The following is a 21,765-nucleotide window of genomic DNA, read 5'->3' on the forward strand; positions in this document are numbered from 1 at the left end:
GTCTTTGAACAGATGTTCCTAGGGGGTTAACTTATTCTCAACCAGAACCCAGCAGGGAGATAGGGTTCCTGTCTCCAGATAAGCAACCCAGAGGTCTGAGTCTGTTATTACTAGCAACACACATTGTGCTTGCCAAGTGCCCAGTAAAGCCCTAAGCATGTTCTACACATTAACTTATTACCCTCTCAACACTCCTAGGAGGGAGGCACTGTGCTGATTATTTCCATTTTACAGATGAAGATATTAAGGCATGGAGATTAAATACCTCACACAATCTCAGACGCCTGCTTCAAGGCAGGTGAACAAGAGGGTGACACGGTTAGGAAGTGGGCCCATGTAACTTCTCAGCAGTCATCTCTGAACAAAGCTCTGTTACTCTCATTGTCACTGAACGCCAGGAATTATCAGGAAGGGTCAGAAGAGCTTCTGTCATATTTTAGTTCTAATTACAGCATCTCTTCAGGATTCCCTTGTGAACAGTACCAACTCTGGAACTGTACAACTCAAGTGTTCTCCATCTGTTGTGGGTGTTTTATGGGGAACATTTTTCATTACCTCATGCATTTTGTGAGAATTATGTCTCAGATGGTAGCAAGAGGGAAAACTCTGTTCCTTCACATCTGCTGCCTTCTGTACAATCTAGTGGCCACTGTGGATCCTGTGGCCACCTTTCCCACATTTCTTTAGTTACCAGAAGCAAATTTGAGGCTCACTTCTTTCAATTTCACTCAACATCTTTGCTATCCATAGAATTCCTGCTTGCCCCTAATCTGATGTACTTTCCCATATTTATTTTTCCCCTTTAACCTAAAAATTCCTGCCCATTATTTTACCTGTAGCACATATGATTGCATTACAGCTTTCTGTGGAAGGTGACAGAAAAATGTAAGCACAAAAACCATTTCATGAGCACCAGAAATGCCCAGGCATTTCGCATGGGTTTCAGGGTCTGGTGCTCCTAATCCAGATGTGGATTCCCTAAAAACAGAGACAATGACATTAACCCTAACACCCATCTTAGAGTACTTGATACATAATCTGAACCAAGTAAATTAGTATTGATTATTATCACAATAACACAGTAATTGTAATTAGCATTAATGTTGCTAGTCTTGATTTTTTTTTTTTAGAATATAAAAGTAGAAGCTTATTTCACATCACAGAAAAAGAGTGGGGGGGAGAGATAAGAAAGAGAGGGAGAGAAGAGGGCAGAGAGAAAGGGAAGATGGGGCTGTGAGAGAAAAGGAGTAAGAGAATGGCCTGACATCCCAAAGAAAGAAAGGAAGAATGCCAGCCTAGTAGTGATTATTATTAACCACCAAAGAAATGCCATGACTCCTACCATACACACGAGAAAACTGATCCTCACTGAGGTTGGGCACATCACCCAAGAAGACACTGATGATACGTGATATGGGGCAGAATGAGCATACACAGGGAATCAATTTCCGTTGTGCGGGTCTTTATGAAGCTGTGCTCCTAGTGTGTGCTTACCCCAGTGAGCTGGAATACACATGTAAATGAAAGGGAGATTGACAGCATCTGTCAATTACTGTTGACTTTGACTCATTAAAAGTTTGGTTTCTGTAGAGGGAGGTCAGCTTGTGTTTACCTCTGCCCCAGCCAGCCTGGGTCAGCATTCAGGCCTCACAGCAGCTGGCTCAGACAAGTCACATTTTCTTTCTTTTTTCCTTTTCAGGGGCATTTTGAAGTGTAGTGACCAGAAGAGATAATCCCCAGCCCGGCCTGCGCCTCCCTGGCCGGCACAGTGTATGTTCAGGTGGTAAGAGTGCAGTCAAGTGAGTCATCCATCTTCTACTAAAGATGACTGACCTGTTGTCTGTCTCGAGTTATAAATCCCATGGAAATGGAAATGTCTCTCCCTCCGTAATCAACCAAGAGCATTTAAAGTGCTCATTTCAGCAGTGACTGTGAGATAAGAGGACACTTACTCTGGTGTCAAGTGGAAAGATTTAATCCACTCCTTTCATATTATTCTTGCCTCAGAAATGAACAACATCATCACCTTTCTCTGTGGCCTGGCTTGGAAGAGTCGCCGATGGCTATCAAAAAGCAACAAGAGGAAAGCATGCCACTTTCTCTGATTTTTCACATTACTATATATTTTTTAAAAGAAACTGAAATTTGGCCTGCTGGAGCTTAACTAGGTGCTATGGAGATAAACAAACAGGATTCATAATAATTATTTACAGTAAATATTAAAATCATGTCACCTCCCCTCCCTGCCCTAGCAAAATAATAATAATAATGTTAATAATAATTCTAAAAGCAATAGGAGATGTGCTTCTGGAACATGCCGGAAACATGGACGCAAGCTGAGAAAGACTTCTCTTTAGTAAAGCATTTCTAATTAAAACACAATTAGTTCCAGAACAATAAGTTACACTAAGCAAATGATTAAAAACATAGTGACATAGAAGACATATCTGAATAGGTAGGCCCAGGAAAGAACATTTTAAACCATTGCTCTGTGGAGATGATGGACAATTTGAATAAAGGGGGCATTGAAAGGAGAGGAATCTCAAATGGCTTTCATGGAACTTCCCTTCCAATGTATGCTTTCACATTTAAATAATGCAGCTTTTGAAAATGTTTTTCTTCATAGTGGCTGCATGATATGTCACTCTGGTTCCACTTCTGTCTTCAGAAATAGCTTATATTTACAGCTCAAAGATACACGGTGTGAATAAAAGGCTCTACAGGCTCTGAGGGCCAATGCTGGCTCCATCACTTGTTACTGCATATAAAAAAGTTCAGCCATTCCTGGAACAAACATCACACAAGGACCCCTGCTACCACCAAGAGAATTCTGCAGGGAGTGTAGAGTCCCTAAAACTTAGCCTGGACCCTCCTACCCTAGAGAGAGGGCTGTTGCGTCAGCCAGGCCACCTAGAAACGGACATCAAGACAGAAATGGAAGTCTCAGATATTTACTAGGGCAAATGGCTGTGGAAGAGAAAGAGAAGCAGGGTTGGCAGGGAGATTTTCCACACCCTATACTGTGCCTCAGGCATAGCACCTGTGGGAGGAGGAGCAGGAAGGGGCAGTGGGGATGAATGGTGGACTGCAGGACAGCTCTGAGAACATCTCCACCAGTGGACAGACGGGGACCTCAGAGCACAGGACACCCACACAGGAAAGGCCCTGTCATGTCCAGTCACTGGCTGGGAACCTGGGCACCAAGGCTGCAAGGGGTGCTGTGTGCTGTCAGCACTCCTGGGGCCGTTTCTCTTGAAGGGCAATTTAAGCGGCACAACTCCTTGTCTGCCACAGATGGTGGTCTCTGGCTAACCCTTTCTCTAGATTCCTAAAAATAAGACTTCAACTTCTAGTTCCTCGAGACTCTTAAAATTCCTTAAAAATGAGGAATCATTTAAGTAACAGTAAATTTGACTCTCAGATATGTAATTAAGGATTTGCTGGATCATAGAAGTCCTTAGAAATATTTGTTAAGTGATGAATGAATTCCCAGCAAAGTCTCTGCTCTCTGCGGTTATAGTCTAGGGGGAATATGGCAATGAATAAAAAATAAGCATAAGGGAGAGATAGAAACAATTGAGAAGGGTGAGGGGCTTTGTGTATGTAAGATGATCATGAAGGCCTCTTGGAGGAAGCTGATATTCCAACACAACTTGAATAAAGTGAGGACCTGAACCATGAGAACTGACGATATATGAGGTATGGCAATCCAGAATAGGAACAGTAAGTGCAAAGACCCTGAGGTCAGAATGTGCCTGATAGGTTCAGGGAACATGGATGGGACAGTGAAGTTGCTCATGTAGGGGACATGCAAGCCACAGAAAACCTGGGAAATAACCTGGAATGAAGGTTTAAAACACCAGGAGAAGGGCGCACTCTTATTTACATTCTATAAAGATCCATCATATTTATCCTTCATAATGGCAACAGGAGGTAAGTATTATCACTCCCAGTTTTCAAACAAGGAAAGCTGTGGCTTAGTGGATTTAAGACTGACTCATAGTCACATCTCTTGAGTAGCAAAGCCAAAATTGAATCATCTTCTGTTTAACTCCAAACCCATACCCATATGTATGTCAAGCTTTTGGAAAGAGTTCTTTGGCAAAGAGTTTACCCTAAATACCACTTGGTACAAAAACCCTTTCTGTATTTGCAAACAATATCCTGGCAACTTGACTTTGGTGAGCATTCAAAATCTAGGCTCCTTTTTGCATCTTGCCAAAGTTAAGAGGATCTAAACCTGTCCTTTTGACACTTGGAAGAAGACAATCCATAGTAAAAGAGGTGTGGAGGTGCCAGCAAACTGTCCCCCCCAGCTAACTTTAAAGTAGAAGGAGTTATGGGTCCCCATCACCCCCATATCTGGGAAGATACACTGGCTCTGCCCATCCGCCCCAGTGGAGATTCTGACAAAGCACCATTTTGGAGCAAATGCTTGCTGTTTGTGGCTTTAAGAGAAAGTTGTTTAAAAACCACATTCTTCCTGCTAATTCATCAAAATCAACATTAAATATTAAAAAGATGGGCTTTTCTGCTGAGAATATTTTAGGTCTTTTCCAGCAAAAGAAAGAAAATATTATTTTTTTAATATATAGTATGTTTTACGTTGTTCCCCCCCCCCAAAATGAGAGACTAAAAAAGACCTGATTAACATTTTTCTATCCTTACAGTCTTATTTTTACTGATTTTAATAAGGTAGAGATGTAGTGCTCTTACGGCAACGAGGGGCAGTGATATAAATAATATACCTCATATATCGAGTAGGGTGCCAGCCACATACACCAAAGGTGGTGGGTTCGAGCCCAGCCAGGCCTGCTAAACAACAATGACAAATGCAACCAAAAAATAGCTGGGCCTTGTGGCAGGCACCTGTAGTCCCAGCTACTTGGGAGGCTAAGGCAAGAGAATCACCTGGACTCAAGAGTTTGAGGTTTCTGTGAGCTGTGACAGCACGGCACTCTACCAAGGGCGACAAAGTGAAATTCTGTCTCAAAAATAAATAAATAAATAAATAAATACATAAATTCTTTCCATTCTCATTTCCCTAAGAGAATCAGATTAAGTCCCTGGACTTATAGTAGTATAATAATTATGATAAGCAAATAGTAAATAATAAAAGAACTAAATGGATTGTTGGTTCTAGATTCCATTAGTGTGCTTTAGAAAAAATTATTTTTTTTTGTATATTGTTTATATCATACATATCTTCCCCCAGAAATGTTTTTCTGCTGGCTGCCATCTGGAGTCATAAAGCTGTGATTCTCGTGGGGTTCTTTTTATCAATTTACCAGATCTGGATACTGGCTCCATCACTTACTTGTGTTGGTTAGTAGGTGATATGGTTTCGATGTCCCCCCTACCAAATCTCATGTTGAAATCTGATCCCCAGCATGGAATGGGGGGCCTGGTGGGAGGTGTTTGGGTTATGTGGGCAGATCCCTTGTGAATGGCTTAGTGCGTTTCCTGACATCATGGGTGAGTTTTTGTCTTAGAAGTTCCCCTGAGGTCTGGTTCTGTAAAAGATCCTGGAGCCGCCTCCCCCCTCTCTTGAGCCTTCTCTCACCATATGATACGTCTGCTCCCCTTTGCCTTCTCCACTGTCGGAAGCTCCCTGAAGTCCTCACTGGAGCAGATGCTGGCGCCACACTTCTTGTTCAGTCTGCAGAAGTGTGAGCCAAATCAACCACTTTTCTTTATAAATTACCTAGCCTCGGGTATTTTCTTTAAGCAGTGCAAATAGACTAATACAGTAGTCAGTTCCTTCAGTGCCCTAAGTTTCTCTTTCATCATCTGCAAAGGGTGGGAAATAATCTTATTTAATCCTTATAAACACTGGAGGGTTTGAAGAGACCACTGGTGTCAAGTTCTTTGGACTGTGCCTGACACATGGAAGGAGTGAATAAAAACTGATGTGCCCAGAAAATGAAGTCTCTTTCATTCAACAGTGTTTCACTCACCCTTTTACCTGTATTGACTGTTTGAGGGAGATAAGCAATAAAGAACTTTAAACTGAATTAATTTGTTATCCTTCTGATAAGTCTAAAACTTCTCATCTTGCTCTATGCTCTCAAATTTGACCTGTATTATCACAGTCACTTGGGGGTGAGGGTTCTTGAAACATAGAGAGCTGGACCCTACCTGCAGAGGTTCTGATTCTGTAGTTCTGGGTGGGGCCCGGGAATGTGCATTTCTAACACATTCACAGGTGCTGCTCATGGTCTGGAACCATCCTTGCAGAACCACAGTAAGTTAGCTCTTATAAAGTCTTTCTGCTCAGCATGAAACAGACTATGAAGCCTCGAGCAAGGTGCTTCGCTATCTGAAGCCCTGGTTTAAGAAGTGGCATGAGCCTGAAAAGACCTACTTAGCAATGGAGTTGTTGTGAAACTTAAGTGAAATAATGTTGGTACACCTTTTGTTAAGCACAAGGTCTGTGCATGTTTCTACTGTAAGACTAGAAAACACCTGTGATGAATAATTTTATGTGTTAGCTTGACTGGGCTAAGGGATTCCCAGGTAGCTGGTAAAACATTATTTCTGAGAAACAAGATCTGCCCTCTCCAACACAGGTGGGGCATCACCCAGTCCATCACAGAATAAAAGGGTGGAAGTAAGGCAAGTGAAATTCATCTTCTCCCCCATTGGGTATGGTGCTCCTGGCGGTCAGACAAGGCAAGTGAAATTCATCTTCTCCCCCATTGGGTATGGTGCTCCTGGCGGTCAGACAAGGCAAGTGAAATTCATCTTCTCCCCCATTGGATATGGTGCTCCTGGCGGTCAGACCTTTGGGCTTTGACTTACACAACACTGTCTCCTCTGGTTTTCAGGCCTTCACGTTTGACTAGAACTATCCCTCTGGGTTTTCTAAGCCTCCAGCTAGTAGAGAAAAGTTCATGAGATTTTCCTAGCCTCCATAATTACATGAGATAATCCATTTACCTCTTCCTACATATCTACATATATCCCATGGTCTGGTTTCTGTGCTGTGTCCTGATAATAGAGTACCCTCTCTAAAACAACCCAAAACAAGTAACTACAACAACAAAATACTTTCTTATACTTTCAGAAATAGGGAATTCACTGGCACGCAATTGCATAGGTTTAAAGAAATACAATTTTATTACTCAAAGAAGGGACTTCAACATTATTCACTTTAAAATGTGCTGTTTCATCAGACTGTCCATTTGTTCACATCTGAATGGACTCTATTCATTCCATGGCTAGGCCACATGCATGAACACAATGCAATTTCAAAGAGAATGTGCCAAGAGAATGATGCCAGGATGTCCTTTGGGGGCTCTTCACCATCACGCTGGAGATCTACGAGGCTGTCCTCATCATCCCTAATTAAGGCACCTTCTTGTTCACCTATAGTCCACAGACGTGGTTTGAAGTAGCTAATATTGAGAATTTTCCTCTTTACACTGCAGTGTGGAGAGAAGCAATAGAGAATCTAGCACTGTAATTTTAGCTGTTGAATTTTAAGTAAGTGCTTTGGCACCGCACGGTGATATTAATACTAGGGAGACCTAAGTAGCTCCTCAGCTTATTACTATTTAATTGACTCATCACTTCCATACTTCCTTCCCGTTTTTCACTGTTGCCATAAGCTCCTTATAAATCCAGCACCATCCCACATATTCTCTAGTTTCCTAAAGGACGCTTCTCACGTCTACCCGTGAACAAGCTGTCTTCCTTGCACCCTAGAAGCATGAATCTCAAGTATGAGAATTTTCCATGAGACTGACTTAGACATCATTTATGAGTGAGATGTTTATATTCCTCCAAAAAAAAGAATTACTTTCTCCTTTTGTGAGGAAATAAAGAAGAGCAAGCCCAAAGAAATGTCTTGGAGAGGGAAGAAACGTAAAAACGAAAAGAGCAAGCAAAAAGAAAAAAACATCTTAGAAAACAAAGTGATTTGTTATGCAGCAAAAGCTGATACAATAATATAATTATCAAAAGGAAAAGGAGGATGGCTAAATTAAAAATATAATGCAGCTTTAAGAGAAAGTGAGGAATACAAGTAAATATTTGAAATGAAATTATTTAATTATACCCATTAAAACTATTTTTTTTTTCATTTTTTGTGGCATGTTTGTCTTCTAAGCTAGGAGCCAGAGGCCTGCACTCTTACTGACATACTGTTTGTGTTCTCTAGTTGCTTTTGTGCTATACACACACTACATTATGGCTGAGTACAAAGAGGTTACATGGCTTTTAAAATGTAAACTATTTAGTATGTAGCCTTTACAGAAAAAGTTCTATGCCCGTTCTTTCCAGCATGAGATGATCTTCTACTTCAGGAGGCCCCAGGGAGGTGTGGTTGCTCATAAGAAGGGCCACAAACTTCCACCCCTCCCTGTGTCCACACCCCTCTGAATGTGACTCTTTCATCTTCTACGCAGCAGTGGAATGTACCCACGCACTCCTTCAGCCCCCGCCTGGCCCATGCCTTGCTGAAGCCTACAGAATGTGGCAGAAACATGGCTGTAGTCAGGAAATAACCCTCCCCACCTGCCTGTAGGAGGATCACAGATTAGGTGGGATGGAGATAAGACAGTTTTCAGCAGACCAGTAAACACCTAAGTGTGCTCAGCTGAGCCTATCCCAGAGCTCTGAGGCCTAGAATCACGGACCACATAAATGGTGCTGTCTTAAATCGCTAAGCTTTGGTGGTTTCCAGCAAAAATTGACACAAATATTGACCACTGATTAAGTCCTCTAAACCCTTTTCTCTCTGCATTTCTAACTCATGCCCTTTTCTCTCTTTCAGGCCTCAATGCTCCCTTCCAGACTTGATGCAATGTCTTCCAGCGGGACCTCAAACCAGGCTCACTTATATCCACTGTGCCTTCCTGTAACTCTACCCTCCAGTTAGTGCAGACTGAGGTCTGGTAATTAATTCCTCTTTGGGGAAATTGTCTTCGAGAGTTCCAATTTGTCTAGATTTCTCTATTCTCTAGGTTCTAGAAGAGCTAGCTATACAAATTAGTGTTCTTTGCATACCTCTTATTTAACAGGTGTGTTTTCATTACTCCTATCAAGCCACACCTTCCTTTGCGCCCAGAGAAGTGGCTCTTTCTTCCTCAAGCTAACAAACTAAGAGGCAGAGAAGGATAGAAGGAGGACCCTTAAACTTTGCTATTGCTCTTCTGACCTTACCCACAAATAAAGGAACAGATATGTATCAAAGGTCTGTGTGGCCAAAACCCAGGATTATCCTGGACTTCTGTTAATCAACTAACCGCCACTCTACCTTAAGGCAGAAAATCAAAGGTGGAGTCTCCATCTTTTTTTAAAGCTGCATTACTAGTATTCCATGGTGTACATATTTTATGTTTACTTGGATGGAGCTAGAACATATTCTTCTTAGTAAAGTATCTCACGAATGGGGGGGAAGTATCCAATGTACTCAGTACTATTATGAAATCAATATATCATCACCTACACATTCATACAAATGGTAAAACATAACTATAGGCCAGAAAGTAGAAGGGAAGAGGAGAGAGAGAGGGGATGGGGCGGTGGTATTTGGGGGGAACCTCACCTAATGTGCATGATGCAATGGTACATTTCAAAACTATTAAGAAAAGAGTATAATTGTGATGGATGTGTTACTTAGTTCAATGTAAACATTTCACATTGTATATCAAATCAGTACACTGAACCCCATAAATGCATCAATGTACACAGTTATGATTTAATACAAAAAAAAGAAAATCAAAGGTGGGAGAAGTTAAATCTAGTTACTACTAGAACATGTAAGATTTTGCTATGAAGATTCTGGTGATTAATAACAGCTCTTTGTAGTTGATAACTGTTCAATGAATTAATTTAGGAGTCTGGTTAAGGCTAAGGGGTGACTAATAACATCTCTTTACAGTTGGCAGTAGCATTCACTGAGCAACTGGTTGAACATTTTATTTACTCTGAATGAGAACTTGAAACACGATGGAACAGAATGGGAACTCCTCTCACGGGTGGAGTCTTCACTCTGAAGCAGCATCTCCACACACTGGGTGGTTCCCATTCTGTGCCTGGGATCCTTTGGTGTAGGTATATTGTTCCCAATTGAGATGAGATCAGTGTTTACTCAGACAGGTGAAGGGACTCGCTCAAGGTCAGAACTTATAAATGTCAGGGTCAAGGCTCAAACCAGACTCTTTTGTCTTCAAGTTCCCTTACTTTCTGGGACTTTCCCAGCCACACAAACATTTCCTTAAATGCCTCAGGCTTGGATGAAAGTGAACTCTGAGCTTTGGGGGTCACAAAAGCCCAGATAACATTAATTAGCACTGTTATTTCAAAGGCTGGTCCAAGGGAAGGAACAGGCCTGGGTGTTTTTGCAAAGACCTGGCTGACACTAGCTCTTACTGCTTTGGGTTGCTTCAGTGTTCAGGCCAACCAGGAGTGCCCAGATGCCCACATTAGCTTTCTTATCCCATCAAGAAGAAGTCACACAGCTGCAATGACAAGAAAGGCAGGTAGGTGCAGAACCATAGACCCTTCAAGTGGAAAACTGATCCTCTTCAGACCTTCCCACCTCAACATCCCCTATTTTCTAGCACAGAGATGTTAAAAAAAAACCTTGCCTATGGAGATAGCCAATCAGAGGAAGGATTAAGACTCTGCCTTCCTTAAAATCCTGTTCTCCAACCCCTTGGCCTCTGTTACAAATCATCTCTGTACAGCTACCAGAATAACTATCTCCCCAGTGTAAATCACATCACGAATCCGTTGACAGTGGCTTCCTACAGCAATCAGAATGAAATCCACGCTCCTTGGCTGGTTCTACACTGTTTATTCTCATACTTGAGTATGCATTGGACTTCCTTGAAGGGCTGTTAAAAGACATTTGGCTGGGCCCATACCTGGAGTTTCTGATTTGGTAAGTCTGTGGGATGGGCCCAAAAACGTACATCTCTAGTAAGGTTTCAGGTGGTGCCCAGGATGCTGGATTGAGGACTGGATTGAACTGCCACTCTGCAGCAGGGCCTCCGCTTACCTTAAGACTTCTCTGACCACATCCCCACCCATGATGACCACTTCTTCTCACGATGACCACTTCTCATGATGACCATGATGACCATGCCACACAATGACCACGTCAACTTGCTCTTTCAGCTTGCCGATACTGTTTAGGCCGTGCATTTGCTGTTTCCATCTCCGGGAATGCTTTCCCCTTAGTTCTTGGCCAAACTGGCTCTTTTCCTTATTGTCAGCTCTTACTTCAAATGTCAACTCCTGAGGAAAGCCTTCCCTGACCACCAACCCGCAGCAATGCTCCTCCCCTACTCCTGAGGGTCTTGCTGTCTCTCTGAAGACAATATGAAAGTTGTCTAACATTACTGGAAACTTGCTCATTTCCACACTTTCTGATATACAGTCCAACCCTGTCTCTAGACTGTCCACTCCTGAGACTTTGTCTTGTTCCCTGCTTTATCTCAGCCATGTAGAGCATTGGCTGGCAATATGGATGAAGAAAATATAAAATTTTTAAGCTGTAACTGGTAATGACTCTAAGAAATACATTCTATGTTATCCAACTTACTCTAAATTTCATCTAAAAAAATACTTGCTGGCTGTACGTGGTGGCTCACTCTTTTAATCCTAGTACTCTGGGATGCTCTGGTGGAAGGGTCCCTTGAGCTTAGGAGTTTGAGACCTGCCTGAGCAGGAGTAAGACCCCATCTCTACTAAAAATAGAAAAACTATCAGGGCATGGTGACAGGTGCCTGTAGTCCCAGCTATTTGGGAGGCTGAAGCAGGAGGATTGCTTGAGGTCAGGAGTTTGAGGTTGCTGTGAGCGAGGCTGAGGCCATGGCACTCTAACCTAGACAAAAGAGATTCCATCTCAAAACAAACAAACAAACAAAAAAAAAAAACCCCCAAAAATCTTCCTCATTTGTTCCCTTAGTACCTAATAATTTAACTGATATAACTAATGCTGCCTCTGGTAAGACTTAAAGTACATTTCTGAATCATTAAAGGGTCAGCTGTTCTCAAGATTGTTTAACATTGTCATTACATAGGTTGTTGTAGCCAAAGGATTTCAATATAATTCACACACTATATAAACATGATGTGTACCTATAAACAATATATAATCTTACCCCAATTATAATTAGCATATTCTAATTGTTGGGGGGTTTTGGATTCAAATCTTTCTGCATAAACAGGCTTTCAGTTCAGACTCATGAAACCTCAGTTATCACCTTCCACCTAGACTGATGGATAACTTACTCACAGACCATGGGCCAATGATCTCAGCATCAACAGCATTCTGAAAGTTAACCCTTTAGGGGCGCTTTTGTCACCACTGGCTGCACGTTAGATTCACCTGAGATTTTTCTTTCCTAGCTATTGATGCCTGAGCCACACAGGAGCACACAGGAGACCCCTCAGATAACATCTCAAGAGGAAGTGGCCATCTGTCTTTATGAAAAGCTCTTCCAGGTGGTTCTGAGGCTCAGTGGGGAGATGGGGCTTCCAGCAACTGGCTGTGATTCAAACCTCACCCTTCAAATACCTGGGTTTACCTTGTAACATTCCCTTGGTAGGGAAAGAGGTGAGAGATCCTCTACAAATTTTTTTTCAAGAAGTCTAGGTACGTAGGTAACTACAAAAGTTTTGAGACAGATTGTGTTATGGTCCATTATTTCACTTCCAAGAGGCACAGTTGACAGCATTCTTTCTGAGTCACCTGGGCAAGTTTCAAGTTGCTGGGCTTACAGGTGTTACTGAGAGGCTTCATTGGTTTCTATCTTTGTGGATTTTATGTTTCTTGATTTTTGTGCATCTGAAAACTTCTGTAATGACCCATGTATGTGGTATCTCTTCTGAAAGATACTTCAATATTGCTTTTAAAAGAACCCTTCGCCTGAGGATGCAGCGTTACCTGCTTGGGAGGCCACAGGGTAGAAGCCTGTGGCTGTGAGGACCCCATTCCTCAACCCCAGCAGGGTGCCAGCAGTCCAGGGGAGGAGAGCTGCGGGAGGAGAACAAACCCATTTGTTCATCCTCTTGGAGCACTTAGTATGTTCAGTTCCCTTTCTGCTCAACTCATTTTCTATACCCACATATTACTTAAGTGATTCCTATTGTATGCAAAATGCTTCTCGGGTACTGCAGGAGATTTAATGATAAACACTGCTTTCACCTCCCCTCCCCACTTCAGGGAGAGGAGGAATGTAGGTGACTCTAGGCGGGTACCTCTCCGGCATTCTCTTGGCCTTGTGTCAAGGCTGTCCAGCTTCCAGTGCTAGAAATTCAAACTCAACCTGCACACCTCACTCTCCCTGACCTACATCCACCATATTAGAAAATTCTCTAATTCATTTCTGAACTCACAATCTCCCCTTTTTTTGCCTCTGTGCATCTGATCAACTGTCCATTGGGTGCATCAATCCCACCACAACTCTCCCAATTCAATATTAGTTGAATATTCACACAACTAATCCAGCCACATCCACTTGTTATTTATCATCCAGAACTTGGGACTCCTCTGCTAAAAACCCATCAAGGGCTCCCTAAGCTTTCAGGATCTCATGCCAAGGCCATGGGCTGGTAAGTAAGGCTATTTATGGTAGGGACACTGCCCCTCTCTGTAGCTCCATTGCTATACTCCACCCCCTACCCTCTGCCCCCAGCGGGACAAGTCTCTTTTCCCTAACAGAATGTGCTGTTCCACCCACACTCTCAAAGAAGCCCTGACCGCGCCCCTAATCATAGCCGTGCTTTGATTGGTTGAAGGCCACATCAATCAAGACTGAGCATGAAAGCAGCCTCCTCCCTAAGTCTTCCCCTCATCTGCTCCCCCGTGGTCCCTTCCGACACCCAGAGGAGCACACCCACCACCTTCTCCATCACGACACGAGGGATGAGGGTGAAGGGCTTCAGGAGCTGCATGCCCAGGACCCAGAGTTTCAAACTGAACAGCCTGTACTTAATTTGATGGATAAGAAAGTGATAGCGAAACTTTTTTTGTTTTGTTTTATATGTCCAATTACAGCAGAGACAAGGCCTTGAAGAAAGCAGAACTTGTGGCAAGATAATAAGCGAACTCATTAACCACCATGTGCCATGCACATAATAGGTTCCTTGGGACAAAAATACAGAAATATAACTCCATTTTCCCTATCTTTTTCTCAACTCCTACTAATCTGAAATTATTGTGTTTTTTGTTTTGTGACCTTCTGTCTTCCAATGCCTGTCTGCACCCAACTTTACACAGACAAAGGCAACATCTTTTCCATTGTATTTTGTCAATAATAATTAAATGTTTTGTCTACCGTTATGTTCATTCTAAGAGTTGAAAAACAAATATAATTATAATTATCATTATGACGACTCTTTAAGTATCCTTTAATATAAATACATGTATATCCTTGATTCTGTTGTACAATTTAAATTATTCAAAGTTAAAACTAAGCTCATAAAGATAGCTATAAATCTTTTCAATGTTATATGGGAGCACTATTTAAGAGGCCCACCAGTGAATGATTTACATCTATAGAAGAATGTACCTTTGCTTTGTATTATTTAGGGCCCTGTTTCTTTGACGTTAAATAGATAAGTAACAAATTTGTTGTTGTACTACAAAGATGCACATGACTGTGCCTCATAGAAAAAGACAACTTCATCACGGGTTATAGCTTTATTGCCTTATAGAGTATTAACTGGCTTTGCATCTAATTGACAACTTACCTAGCTCTCTTTTCCTGACTATATAAAATTCTCCTGCTCAACGGCTCTCAGAACAGGCTTTATCATTCTGTTGGTGTCCAGAGTAAGGAGTGAAATAAATCTTCCAATCAGAATACTTTGTGCAAGGGTTGTGTTTTTAACTTTATAAAAACTGTATTTGGAAAATGCTTTGCCTCGGAGATGAACAGCATGTGGAGTGTAGGCCGCCTGGGCTTTTCTCATCTCCGTGTGGTAACTCACAATTTGATTTCAGAACAGCCTTGGAAAGAGGCCAAAGTCCCACTCTGCCCTACTTGGGAGTTTTTATTGATCCTGAATTCTGATACTCCTCTGGGTCTGGCAACCCCGATAGTGTCTCAGTTTTCCAGGCAGCACTTGTAAGCACAAACGGTCTCCATTTGTGTGTGTGTGTGTGGAGGGTGGAAGATGGGGAGGCAAGGGTAAAGACCAAGACTTTGCCAGAGAAAGGGACTCCATGTGGACAGCCGGCCTCAGATACAATAAAGTCCCATGGGTGAAAAAAGGGGCTATAGCCCAGGCTAGGATTTGTGTTGTGGGGAGGGCAGGGCTGGCGGCTGACATGAATTAATCTGTAAAACATTTCAATCTCTGCTCTAGCTGCTGCTAAGAAGAAACAGCTAATGAAAATTGTACATTTCAATGAAATGCATTGAGAACAATTTCTTTGTGTTGAGAAAGGAGGTGGGTATTTTTAAATCTGGTTGTGCTTTTTGAGTTGATTGTCTGCTAGGAGTAGCCAACCTTTTTTTTTTTTTTTTTTTTCCACCACACGTTGGAAGAAGAGTTGTCTTGGGCCACACTTTAAAAACACAAAACACTAAAAAATAAAAAAAATGATAAGCAACAAAAAAGTCTGTGAATAAATTACATGATATTGGACACCACGGTTAAGCAAAACAGGCCTCAAATAATCTGCCTGTGGCTCAAAGACCACAGGCTGGACACCCCTGGACACCATCTGATAAGACAGCCACAAGCACCTGTGTAAATTTAAAATTAAGTAAAATTAAATCCAATGTCAAGTGCTGAGCAGCCCACATAGCTAGTGGCTTCCATTAACAGGCAGCACAGATGTGGACTATTTTCATCACTGCAGAAAGTTCTGTGGTGAGCACTTATCCAGGACAGAGCCTTCCTCTTAAGAATAAAGTTCTTTTTTAGATCTTGCTTGTTTGTTTTAAGTACATACATTGACCTTTGGGCTTACGAAAAAGGGAGGTCTCAGAAGAGTCTGGATGGGAGAGTTTGAGGTAAAAAGGGAACCCAATAGCTCTGGATGAGAAAAAGACTTGAATTTTCAGTTCTTCCTTGCTTGAGAGGGAGAATTTTTTTTTTTTTTTAAACAAATGCATTTGGGAAAGAATGAACTAGAAAAGGACTGTGATGGATGATTAAGAAAGAAATAGGAACATGTATTTTTGTGGAGAAATGAGACAAAAGAAGACAAAAAGAGACACTCTTTGGCCAGATTGGCTAATGAAATTTATTCAGAATCATCTGATTTTTAATCTTCAACTGTGCCCTGCTTTGTACTATAATCTTCTGCTGCCACCAAATCTCCAAGAAATGTCTACTTCACACAACATCCTTGTGTTTCTGCGGTTTCATGATACAATGGGTTTAGGAACAGAAGCAAATTGGAGTAAGCAACAGTCATGGTAACTGAGAGGAAACAAGGCATATTGGAGGACAAGTCATCACCAAGAGAACGTGAGCACCTAGGAATTCTAGGACCAACTGGGCAGGACCCTGACCCGACCGGTGATGGGGTCATCAGACCTTTATCGAAGTCAAGATACGGGTGGAATTAAAGACATCTGGGTTGCATGTGTTTCTACAAGCACTGCTGTTTCTTTCCCCCACAAGAGACAAATCTCTATTTTAAAGAGTTAACAAATATATTTTGATTGAATGAACTTGTAAGTCATGAACAATACAGATTCAGAAGTGGTATGGCAATACAATTGATGCTACCATGCAGGGTGCTAGGTAATGTAATTTCTGAAATTCTGGCTGCCTCAAAGAGAATTCCTCAGTAATCAAGAAATAATAAAACAAAACATACACGCAGTTGCATTTACTATATTTACTGACCAAATAGTATTTTTTAAAAACAATAGCCCTGCAATTTTTTTGTCCTGGCCTAGTGAGTGTTTACTCACTGCTTAGGACACATCCCTGCTTTCTTTAAAACAAATATGTGGAACATAATTTAATGTTTACCTGCTATTTCAGGTCATGATGATAATATCAGTTATTAAGTGGTGCTGAGAGCATTTACTCCCCTTCACAAAAGGTCCCTTTGTTGTGACACTTTAGGGGTGCTTGGGTTCGATTTTTCTAGTATCTGTTCTTTCCAGTGGCTCAGCTGTCATTTCTCAGTGCTGTTCATGCACAATCTATAGATACAAACCTTTTGTGCTTACATTTTGTTGCCTTAAATATTTTCATGGCTCTGGATCCAAAGAACTAAGTAGCAGAGGATTGGGAAATTTAATTAAAAAAAGGAAAGAAAAGAAAACCCGGCTGTCATCCAGGTGGAAATACTGAAATACTATTTGGGCCTTCTGGTTTGATATGTTAAGAAGAGGCACATTTGCTTTATAAAGTTAAAGTGTTTTTGCTTAAAATCCTAGTAAAACAGCCCTCAAAAAATGGAAAGCTTAGCTAAACTGTATTTAATACTTGTTTAAGATTTCTTTCCTTCTAACTTTACCTCTTTTCCAGAAGAACTCAAAAGAAAAGCAAATGCATTTAAAAGCACAGGTGATCAGTATTTCCAAATATAAGTTGTGATGATTAACAATCAAAGAAAACCACTGGGAGAATAAAAGATCCAAATGATGATGAACCTCTAATTCATCAAATTACTTTTCACTTTCTTATGAAGAAAAGTACTTTTTACTCTAATACAGTTTTGCTCACATGATAGCAGGAGAGATACTAGGCCATTGATTACATTTAATCCTTTCAAAAATGACCTTCTCTGAATTATTAGATACCATGTAGTATTTTTAAATTATCCTATAGATTTCCAGAGCCTGGGATGTTTGTTTGGAAAACAGCAGATCTTCTGGAATGCTCTCACAGATTCCAGTAAAGATACTTCTCATCAGCTTACACTAAGGAATGGCCATCGACTGGGTTCAGATATGCTACCCCAATATGTGGGCCACCTGGCCATTGAGACAACAGCAGAAGCAGAAGATCACTCTCACCTTCCTCTTATCTTTCCCCTTTGCGGCAGGTATGAAGCCAAGCTGACCTTCCTCAACAGTAGATCATAAGATCCTCATTTCAGAGAGGTCCTCTCAGTACATGGAGGAAAGAAATGTCCTTATTTCTAAAGACATAGGGACACAGAAGAATCTGAACAAGCAGGCCTTGCCATGGTGCCCACTGATTTATTTCTATTAGATCATACCCCTTTTTTCCAATCACACTTTTGCACAACTGGCCACTCTCCCACAAATCTAAGCATAAAAATATACAGGTTTCCCTGTTGCATTGGGTCTTCATTTCTGAAGGCTCCCATGCCAAGTAAAACTTACATTAAATAACCTCATATACTTTTGGGCAGCACCTGTGGCTCAGTGAGTAAGGGCACTGGCCCCATATACCGAGGGTGGCGGGTTCAAACCCGGCCCAGCCAAACTGCAACAACAACAACAAAAGAAAAATAGCTGGGTGCTGTGGCAGGTGCCTATAGTCCCAGCTACTTGGGAGGCTGAGGCAAGAGAATCGCTTAAGCCCAAGAGCTGGAGGTTGCTGTGAGCTGTGATGACATAGCACTCTACCGAGGGTGACAAGGTAAGACTCTGTCTCAAATAAATAAATAAATAATGTTATATACTTTTTTCTTGTTAATATGCCTTTTGTTATGGGTCTTAGCTATTACCAATGATAAGTGAGGAAAAGATAATACTTTTTCTTCTGTACATTATTGTCCTGGTGACACAGGTACCTAACCTAAATCCAGCTTACCTGGGAGAAAGACTTGAATATGTACCCAAGTTAGTCCTTGGCCTTCTCTGCAACTTCTGTAAAGTATGTAGGTAAAAGCAGTCAATTGCACTACTTTTATACAACGCGTGTGTACTTTTCACGCCAGCTGTGAACTATATAAAATTTTGGTAGTGATAAATTTTTACTTAAAAGATGAAAATTTCCTATGGTTTACCCTGATAATTTGAATTCCTTGAAGCTCAGATCCTCACACAAGTATTATTAAGTCCTTTCACCACTAGCCAGAAAATGAACAAATAAATAAAAGACTATGTTGAAATGAATTGTATCTAAAATCCTTTCTGATGCTAGACATCTACACTGAGTTTGGCAGTTGCAAGCATTCTGCTAGTCCATGAAGAAAGAAAGATAAGTAAAATACAGTGTCTGACTTCAAGAAACTCTGAATATAAGAGAGACAGAAATATTAAATAAAATGTGGAGGCAGCATCATGGATGCAAGGGTAGGTTAGCAGTCACACAAAGAAGTCATCACCTATCTGGGTCAGAAAGCTATTGCAGAGGTGGAGATTTTTCATCTGGGTTCTAAAGGATGAGTCTGCCAACCAAATATATTGAAACGAATGCATTTCGGGAAGAGGGAGCAGCCTACACAAAGCATGTAATACAACAGTTCACTGGGAGGGGTACCGTAAATGGTTTGCTATGGCTATAGTAGAGAGTGTACATAGGAAACTGGTAGAAAATAAGGGTTTGGTAACTAGGCAAGAACCAAATTACAGAAGGCCCTGTATTTCATTCTGAAGAGTTTCCTTTATCTTACAATGGGAAAGCATTCCGTATAGAGGTGGAACAGGACCTGATTTATATTTTTAAAAGATTATTCTATGATTTCAAGTACAGCCGAGAAAATAAAAGAAAAACAAAACAAAACAAACAAACAAACAAAAAAGCTAGAAGAAAACTCCCAAAAAAGTACCAGCAGTTGCCTCTAGGTGGTAGAATATTATTTTGTTTCTTCTTACAGCAGAATGCGCTTAGTTGTTATTTCATGGAAGTGGTAAAATTTCAGACATATAAACAGCTGTCAATCCATTATTTTAGTTCAAAGGTGGAATAATAGCCACATTTGGGCCCATCCTTTCTCTTTATCAATTGTTTACTTCAAAAGCCACTATCCTTATAAATCCAGAGTACTAGGATACACACTTTGGAAAAATTAAGTTAACAAGTATTAAGTTATGCTAACCCACAGAAGACCTCATGCAAAGACAGTTTCTGCATCTTTGGGAGGGTCTGCCAATTAGCCACCAGGTCTGACTCTAAATGCAGTTTTAGTTAAGTTTCACATTTTACTTTGTCTTAGAAGCCCCAATTTCATAAGCCCCTCCCCAAGTCACCTCAAATTCAAGTATAATCTAAGAAAAACAATGTATTTACTATGCAACAAGGGTTCAACTCCCCTACCCAGCCCTTCTAAACAGATTGGTGGCCCAAAGCCCTTGCTCTACAGGAAGGCAGCGTCCATCACCACCTTGCAGGGGCACAAACAATGAATGATAGACGTGGGGACAGGCAAAGCTTTGGACACACTGGTCTGTATAAAGGGAATGAGCAGAGCAAATGACTAGCACAAAGTCCGTCACGATCACATTTACAACAAATAGAAAGTTCTATGTAGAAAGCCTGCCGAAAGCACTTCGTTAAGCAAAACTGTTACTATGTGAAACCCACCTGTAAAATAAGAACAAAAATAGCAACAATTAAGCAAATGATATCCATAAAGGGCTTAGAAGGATGTCTGGCATATAATGAGCACTCAATAATTTATAGCATCATTATCATTGTTATTATATCTCATAATTTGTCTCTTTCCAACTATTCCAACATATAAATCTCAAAGATGTCCTTATTTGTGTCAAATAATATTTACTCAATGCTGCAATTAAAATAATTATTACAATGTTTGGAGAGAAAAGATGAACAACACTTTTTTACCTCTTCGTATCTGTCAAACACTGCTCCTTCTTGCAAAAAGGAAGGAACTTCCTTCTGCCAGTTAAATTCATAAGGTTTGGCCATGATTATATTCAAGACCTAAAAAATGAAAAAGAACATTCATTAGCATACAAAATCAAGAAACAAATGAGGATGAACAGTTCATCGCCTTATATTTATGGATATTTGCAAAAGCTTTTCTTTAAATATGCAGAATACGTAGTTTTTTCTTCTCTCTGTCTGATTGCCAGCTTTCTTTCTCCTTGTCTCTAAAGTGGAGCGAGAGGGTCATCAAGAAATACAGGGAGTGTACATTTGGGAAGCTTCCCTTCTCTCTCCAAATCCTATGAAATAATAAAATGTACATATTTTCTAAATCTGATGGCACCCCAAAGAAACACAGTTAATAGGACAAACAAGACCTGCCTTGGGCATATTCCTGAAACATAATTAACTATAGATTCTAGACATAAAACAAGATTACCAAAATAACACTCTTAATAGGTGAGCTGAACCATAAAGAGAACTCAGAGGATGTACTGAGCCCTGGCATTTTCATAAAACAATACAAAAAAACCAAAGCATGAATGAAAAATTTAGAGATATGTAAAGTGGAAAAGCAAGGTACAGCCACTGCCTAATGGAAGAACATTTCTATTAGAAGAAGAGAAAAACAAGAGAATGAGGGGTGCTAATAAAGCAATTAGTTGAGGAGTATTTCTGATACCTAAATATTTGAGTCCTTAAAGTGAAAAAGCATACTGCTTGCAAGCAGTGTAAATATGAATTGGTTACATTCATTTATAAAAGAAGTTTTTGAATTAGGCAAAAGCATAGTTGTTTACAGATACAAAATAAAAACTGTATAGGAAGTTTGATAATGAAATGATTAAAAAATACAACAGGCTAAGCAGCGAAGGAAGCAGGTCTAACAAGTCATATTAGACGAAATAGACTACACAAGAAAAAGCAGGGAGAGAGAGTGATGCTCATAGTAACTACTGTTAACATTGAAGCCTATAGCATCATCACAACCAAATCACATCACATCACAACCATGATTACGGCATC

At 40.8% G+C, this 21,765-nt stretch overlaps 1 protein-coding gene across 6 annotated transcripts in view; it reads right to left on the bottom strand.

The window, feature by feature from the left end:
• Nucleotides 1–21,765, bottom strand: part of PLCB4 (phospholipase C beta 4) — a 454,629-nt gene that overhangs the window by 144,340 nt on the left and 288,524 nt on the right. For all 6 annotated transcript variants that reach the window (XM_053574237.1, XM_053574236.1, XM_053574241.1 and 3 more), the window contains one exon: nt 20,695–20,793. In XM_053574237.1, coding sequence (XP_053430212.1) covers nt 20,695–20,778 — 84 coding nt within the window. In that variant the 5' untranslated portion in view covers nt 20,779–20,793. The remainder of the gene's footprint in view (nt 1–20,694; nt 20,794–21,765) is intronic.

Source organism: Nycticebus coucang, chromosome 21 (genome assembly GCF_027406575.1).
Source record: "Nycticebus coucang isolate mNycCou1 chromosome 21, mNycCou1.pri, whole genome shotgun sequence".
Taxonomy (NCBI): Eukaryota; Metazoa; Chordata; class Mammalia; order Primates; family Lorisidae; genus Nycticebus; species Nycticebus coucang.